The 7,296-nt window shown below is 44.5% G+C and overlaps 4 protein-coding genes across 4 annotated transcripts; 2 read left to right on the forward strand and 2 right to left on the reverse strand.

Annotated features, from left to right (window-relative positions):
* Positions 1 to 1,114: 1,114 nt before the first annotated feature.
* PHALS_12610 (metal ion (mn2-iron) transporter family) lies at positions 1,115 to 2,811 on the forward strand (the record flags this gene model as incomplete). The annotated part of the gene is made up of 2 exons (XM_024728197.1): positions 1,115 to 1,287; positions 1,344 to 2,811. The coding sequence occupies 2 exons, from the start codon at positions 1,115 to 1,117 to the stop codon at positions 2,809 to 2,811; spliced, it is 1,641 nt and encodes a 546-aa protein (XP_024578698.1).
* A 97-nt stretch (positions 2,812 to 2,908) lies between these two features.
* On the reverse strand, positions 2,909 to 3,439 carry PHALS_12611 (transcription elongation factor a protein 1; the record flags this gene model as incomplete). The annotated part of the gene is made up of 1 exon (XM_024728198.1): positions 2,909 to 3,439. One exon carries the CDS (start codon positions 3,437 to 3,439, stop codon positions 2,909 to 2,911), a length of 531 nt encoding a protein of 176 aa, XP_024578699.1.
* Positions 3,440 to 3,462: 23 nt separating this feature from the next.
* On the forward strand, positions 3,463 to 4,741 carry PHALS_12612 (3-isopropylmalate dehydrogenase; the record flags this gene model as incomplete). Its single annotated transcript, XM_024728199.1, has 4 exons — positions 3,463 to 3,963; positions 4,028 to 4,069; positions 4,138 to 4,253; positions 4,318 to 4,741. 4 exons carry the CDS (start codon positions 3,463 to 3,465, stop codon positions 4,739 to 4,741), a joined length of 1,083 nt encoding a protein of 360 aa, XP_024578700.1.
* A 15-nt stretch (positions 4,742 to 4,756) lies between these two features.
* Positions 4,757 to 5,667, reverse strand: PHALS_14620 (uncharacterized protein). The gene has a single exon (XM_024728200.2). It carries the CDS (start codon positions 5,363 to 5,365, stop codon positions 4,883 to 4,885), a length of 483 nt encoding a protein of 160 aa, XP_024578701.1. The 5' UTR covers positions 5,366 to 5,667; the 3' UTR covers positions 4,757 to 4,882.
* Between the last annotated feature and the right edge of the window lie 1,629 nt (positions 5,668 to 7,296).

A 7,296-nucleotide genomic window follows, 5' to 3' on the forward strand; every position in this document is an offset into this window, starting at 1 on the left:
GGTGCCGTCGCACTTATCGCTTGAAAAGCTGTTCATCATCTACAGCGGTTGCGTCAGGGGCGAGCACCACAGGAATGGTCCGCATCGCGGGTACAGGAGCGCCACCTCTTTGAGCGCGAAGTCGAGCGCGGTACCTACCGAGTCCTGCTCGAACCTAGACACTGTGTCCTTTGCCAACCTCTTGACTTTCGGGGGAGGTGGTATTATTAATAATCGTCGAGGCGATTGTTAATAAAACCAGCTGTTGTCCTCAGCGCGGCTATACGCGCGCATCGACGGCCGGTCCTAGACCCTCGTGTGAAATTCGGCTTCCGCCGGCGGATCCCGCTACTGAAGTGAAGGACGCGATCTCTCGGTCGCTGGGCGTTTACGTAGTCGCCCCTCGGACACTACACAAGCTGAGCTTGACCAATAAAAAGCTCCCCGAGCTCGCTTTTGTGCACCCCAAGAAATCTCAATAAGTAACCACGCCAAAGTATCATCGCTTAGCATTGATTGTGTACAGTACGGATGAGGGTGATAAGACTTAATTAAAAGGACTCGTGGGCTGCTAGCCCCACTATAGCGTACGAATTCTTCCGTCGTGCGCTGGTCAATGTGGACACGCAGAGCCAATGCTATCTTTGTGCTCGACAACCCTGTGGCAGCAATAAGGAACATTCGCATTTCGCTCTTTTGTGCAGAATTGTGGAATAGAGGCTACTCTTTGTAATCAAGTGTATATATTGTTGGTTATGAACAGTCAAACTTCATTTACCAAACTTACACCTCGTCTAGCCTAGCTTAGAGTCAATATTCCGAAAGACATGATTTATGATGGCCTTACAAAAGTAGCATCTATATATTTAACCAAGATTGAGTCGGCACTTACAAAATTTAATGTCAACATTGAACAATGTTCATGTCGTAAAATGTATTGCGGGAAGTCTTGTAGAAAATGGCTAATCAAAGATGTTAAAGATAAACGCATTCTAGATCTTTTTCCCGCTCAGGCGCAGAACTCATTTCCACACTCAATGTGTCCATAACCAGACGATCTGAGTAAAAAAGTAGTAAATATCTTCCTGCATTTTTGAGAAAAAAGTCATTGATTACAAATATCTTACGTGGAGCTATGGGCATCGCAGCGACTTCAAGGATGCCAAAGACCAATGCGTCGGAACTGGATCTTTTGCTCGGTGATGAGGCAGGAAGCGCGAGTAGGTATGACGCAAAGGAGAAGGCTCTTGTTCTGTCCGTTGGTGAGATTCAAGCGCCTAACGAAGAGCCCACGACGCACGGCTTCAGGTATATATACACGTATTATTTACATGCAACTATCTAGATTTGACTTTAAATTACAGCTGGCGAACGCTGTGGGTGTACGCAGGTCCAGGATGGCTCATGAGCGTTGCTTATGTCGATCCTGGTAATCTGGAGAGCGATTTACAGGCTGGTGCCTATGCCGGCTACCAGCTAACGTGGGTTTTATTCGGTGCAACAGTCATGGGACTTTTCTTACAAGTGCTTGCAGCTCGACTGGGTGTCGTTACTGGCAAAAATTTAGCAGAAATGTGTACATGTGTCTATCCACGCTGGGCATCAGTGACTTTGTGGATTATGACAGAAATTGCAATCGTTGCAAGTGATGTCCAGGAAGTTTTAGGTTCATCGATTGCATTTCAAGTGCTTTTTGGCTTTCCACTTTGGATTGGCTGTCTTATTACAGGATTCGATACATTTACATTCTTGCTCTTACATCGTTATGGAATTCGGAAACTTGAAGCGTTTTTCGTTTCATTGATTTTAGTGATGCTCGTGTGCTTTTGTGCCAATCTAGTACGTGGAGAGGTAGCGTCAGTAGACATTCTAGGTGGTTTTGTACCACGAGTCGATCGCTACGCTGTGACTCAAGCTGTTGGTATTCTAGGTGCTGTGATTATGCCTCACAATATCTTTTTACACTCGGCACTCGTTCAAACACGACAAGTAAATCGACACGATGGGCGCAACGTGCGTGAAGCAAACAAATATTTTGCAATCGAGTCGACACTTGCTCTATTTGTATCGTTTTTAATTAACTTGGCAGTGCTCGCAGTTTTTGCCAAGGGATTTTTTTCGTCAGATTGTACCGCATCATATGAGACAAATGGAATTAATACGGCGTGTGTTCCGACTGCAATTGTCGATGGTGTTACGTATGGTTCCTGCCAACTTGCAAGCGGTGGTACAGGAATGTGTCAAGAAATTGGGTTATCACGTGCTGGGGTCGCACTTAGTGGTATGCTGGGAGAATATGCGGACACGATATGGGCCATCGGCTTGTTAGCAGCAGGACAAAGTGCCACTATGACAGGAACATACGCTGGTCAATTTGTGATGGAAGGTTTTTTACAACTTCATCTATCACCTTGGAAGCGAGTTGCACTGACACGATGTGTGTCTCTCGTTCCAGCTATGACTGTCGCAATACTAAGTCAACGGAACCCCGCAGATAGTGATCATATGGACGAATTGCTTAATGTGTTGCAGTCTATCCAACTTCCATTTGCATTGTTGCCTGTACTAACTTTTACGAGCTCCCCTGCAATTATGGGTGACTTTGCAAACAGCAAAGCGACGATATTGACGGGCTGGCTCATGGGTGGTGTTGTCTGTGTCACGTATCTGTACTTGCTCTTCACGAATCTTGAAGGGCTTGATTTTGGTCCATTGGGACTTTTGATGCTAACTTGTATTGGCTGTATGTACTTTGGTTTTTTGGGATATCTCGTCCGTGCTGATACAACTCTCTCCACTTTACGCACAAGCACTTGTAAGACCTTGACGTGACGACGTAAATCGCAAGATGTGTAGAATCGCAATCACAATGGCTAATAGATAATTACAGCAAGTAGTAATTTTGTTTACCAATAATTTATTAAGGACTTTACTCTGCGTAATTGCGTCCGTACATCTCGACACGTCTAGCACGGCGTCTCATCGCCATTTTAGCGCGTGTCTTCCACACCTTTAAAAGCTTTTGAGCTCGATCATGCACCTCATGTGACTCAGTACGACGTGATAGTCGAGTAAGTGAGACGCCAATGTGCGTTTTTTCAAGCATTTCAAGCGATACAAAAAGATGTTCTAATGTATGTAAAATATTCAACATATTGGCAATTGTCTTTGCTTCGTCCATCTCTTCTTTAAGATATTGCACACGCTCTTCTGAAACCACTTTATCTCCATGATAAATTCTTGTTTGTCTCTGACGCTTTTGAAGTGATGCAGATGTTGCTTTCGCTTGTGAATTTGCCAATGCCATCGCCGCGTCACCTCGCAGTACAAATTCATCCATAGTTTGTGTTTGACCAACATTCTGACAAATGTGGTTATGTGTACCACATACAATGTTTGCGCATTTGTCGTCTAAACCAATCACAGCACGTCGATATAAGCAAAATACGCGGTCGTTCATTATCCATTTCATCTTTTTTAAGTATGGGCAAGACATACAAGATTGCAGTACTACCAGGTGATGGTATTGGCCCCGAAGTGTGTGACCAAGCCGTACAAGTGCTACAGACAGTAGCTGAATTGTTTCAACACCACTTTGACTTCATGCCAGCACTCTGCGGTGGTGCAGCCTACGAGCAGCATAAAACTCATTTACCTCAATCAACTGTTGACATTGTAGCGTCGTCAGATGCCGTGCTCTTTGGGTCAGTAGGTGGGCCGACAGATGCTCAAGAAGACCCAAAGTGGCGAGATGCTGAAAAGAATTGTCTGCTTGGATTGCGTCAGAATTTTCAATTGGCCGTTAATATCCGCCCAGCAAAGATTTACTCAATGCTACCAGATTTATCTCCATTAAAGTCAAGTATCATTTCGAATGGAGTTGACATGGTGATTATCCGTGAACTTGTATCGGGTATTTACTTTGGCGAACACCAGACAATTGATGATACGGCCACAGATATCATGAGATATACCGAGGCTGAGGTTTGGCGAATATTACATATTTGTGATTGCAAGGATATTTTACTAATTTGTGGTTGATGGAAAGATTGCTAAACCTATGAAGTTTGCTTTTGAGACGGCAATGAAGGTATGTTGCTTTATGAAGTATTGATTCATAGCTAATAAATTTGCTTTCTTCATTTGGTTTAATTCTAGCGATCCAAACGCCTGACAGTCGTAGACAAAGCCAATGTGCTGGATTGTAGTCGTCTATGGCGCAAGGTCGCTAAAGACATAGCCAAGAGCTTTCCGGAGGTGCAATTGGACTTTTTGTAAGTGGTGGTGTGTATATCTGTTGAAGTTTGTCAGGTAATGACTGAATACTGCTGTTTGCAGATACATTGACAATGCTGTGATGCAGCTGATTCGAAATCCGTCCCAGTTTGATGTGATCGTGACGGGTAACATGTTTGGAGATATCCTCTCGGATGCAGCCTCCGTACTGCCAGGATCATTAGGTCTCATGCCCTCAGCTAGTCTTGGTGATAGTGTCCACTTGTTTGAACCTATTGGCGGGTCAGCCCCTGACATTGCTGGCAAAGATCTCGCAAATCCAATCGCGCAGATCCTGTCGGGTGCGCTACTGCTACGTTACTCGTTCAAGATGGAAACGGAGGCTCAGCTGATTGAAAAGGCTGTGGAGCATGTGCTCTTAGATGGTGTGCGCACAGGTGATTTGACCAGGGATCAGTCTGTAGTAGTGGGCACCAAGGCCATGGGCGCTGCCATTATTGCCAAGATGAAAGCGCTGATACATTAAGCCGAAGCACAAATATATGTGTAGAATTTTCTCTTTGTATTATTTTGTTAGAATGAGATCAAAGCAATACTTGTATCAAGGGGCTGTCTTATTATTATGCAATTAAAGTCTTCTGCCCACGGTTAGAGAGAATGAAAAGCTTCACCCACTGTTCCAAAATCTCTTGACCATGTGGTAGGCCTTGTTTTTCCGATGTTTCGTTTTCTTCTTTTCGTGTCCACTCGATGCCTCGATATGATTACCTGCCGACGTTCCACCGACTACCCAAGGCCCCCCTCCTACCGGTAATTTCCTTTTTCGCTCATCATCATCAGGTGAGTTTTCCTCAATCTGGCGAAGGTGATTATCTTTGCTGGATTCAACACCATCTAGCGATGATAACGTACGAGCTGTTTCTGTTGGTGTGATATTCTTGTGGAGAGCAATTGCGAACCCGTTGCTTGCAAGCAAGACAGCCAATGTGACTAGAAAGACTTTGTATACTCGGTATTTAATCATCTTCGGCGCAAAATCGAAAATGAGTTTTTTGCTGGATACTTCCTCCACCAGTATCTGAGTTATGTATCCTACGGTCTGCGCCAGAAACCATGTTTTATGTGGAGTAATGTTCGGGATTTGAGGCATCAGAACCCACAAATAGGATTAAAATGATCATAAAATCATCATCCATGGTACAAGTATATATGGCTATACTTGGACTTACGAGAAGCACCAATGTACGGTGCTATGAAGAAGTATAATTACAAGTACATTACGGATGAGGGTAGAACAGATGTGCATCAGCAATTAAACATTTGCTAAGCTAAACATGTAACTGAGTGCAGTACGTACCGTATTGTATACACTATGAAATTGTGCGAAACAAAACCGAAACTTGCCAAAGATTGGTACTAACGGGGACGATGAGTCTTCTTTACGGAAATGTCCTGAGCTGTTATCCACATGCCGTGCAATACATTTTTAATTATTGGATTTGGTAAGACAGAGCAGACCATGGAGTCTGCGTGCACGTCTTATCGAGATATCGACATTTGGGTCAGAATCGTGGCCGCATCTAGCTAATTATTTGCCGTAAGCCTTTCTGACACAAAAAATTGGCGCAGTGTGAAGATTCGATTTCTCGTAGAAAAACATTTTGTGCTTTGCGTGAGAAAGGGGCAACGACGTCACACTGTTCCCTTGTAAGGGCCATTTGCAGTGTGACGCATTATGTTGTTCCGGGAACCAGGTCAATTATATGACGTACTTCCCTAATTAAGGGTAACACGCATAATGGATATCTCATCATCACGTCGTATCATTCCTCCAACGAAAGATGAAAAGGATCCTAAGGTTCTAACGACCAGCTAGGCTCACTACTTGCACAGAGCAGAGCACTGCGAATGTCCTTAATGACAGACGTATCCATGACGAGGGAGGAGTCCAGCTTCTCTTTTGCTACCAATCGTACAGTTACAACCCCACTGCTAACCATACTGAGGTATTGCACGTAAGTGCTTATTCTCTAGGGCGCACAACCTCCTAGCTAAGAGATCGCAAGCACGACGCGTCTCGCTCCAAGAGTTTATTGCTATCCTTAACGAAAGTCTCTCCGTTCAGGTCCTTAAAGAACTAGAAGCATATCATCAGGGCCTCGCGATGAGAGCCATCTAATTCTCGCCCTGGTTCAGATTCAAATGTTTTTGGGTGTGCCTCACCATCGCACTCTCAAAGCTGAAGAGCGCCTTCGAACGACCAGTTACCTGATCAAGTTCTTCGGCCGACAATTCAAGGATTCAAGGATCTCGTTGTGACGCTCGATAGACAGAAGCATTTCAAGAAAGCTGGCCTATTTGTGATGGGGACAGGCTCTATCCTCGCAGAGGAAGTTGACCTTTCACGATTCGGTCAATGAGGTGGACGATATTCTGATAGCCCCAAATTCTTTTCAAGCATCATCTGCTGTAAGTTGACACTTGGAGTACGCCAAACATCGTTTACTTGGCCTCTCCGACTAAACCTTCGACAGTATCTATAGATCCATTCCGCACTGGCTGTCGATTCACTTCTTCATGAACATAATCATCAAAGCATCATCTGCTGTAAGCTGACACTTGGGGAACGCTAAACATTCCTTATTTTGACCTCTCTCACTAATTTCTTCAACAGTATCTATAGATTCGTCCCGCACTAGCTGTCGATTCACTTGCTCATGAACATAATCATCGTGATTGTCCTTTAAGAATTCTAAGGTCACTCTTGTTTCGTTCTTGATCATTGGGATACTTCTGGTTTGACGCAGTGTCTTTGGTAGAGAATCCTTCTTTGAGTGAGCTATGCGTGCATACCAACGCTCCCACTGAGTGTCAGTTCTGAAATAATACACGTTAGATTGCCTCGTCGAGGATTTTGAGGAAGTCGATAACAAGTCGGATACAGCTTTCCCAAGATGGGAAGATGAGGAGGGCACGTTGTGCCAGCGGTGCGACGTGAATCCTGCTCGAACCTTGCAGACACCGTGTCCTTTGCCAACCTCTTGACTTTCGGGGGAGGTGGTATTATTAATAATCGTCGAG

Source organism: Plasmopara halstedii (assembly GCF_900000015.1).
Source record: "Plasmopara halstedii genome assembly, contig: Scaffold_614, whole genome shotgun sequence".
NCBI lineage: Eukaryota > Oomycota > Peronosporomycetes > Peronosporales > Peronosporaceae > Plasmopara > Plasmopara halstedii.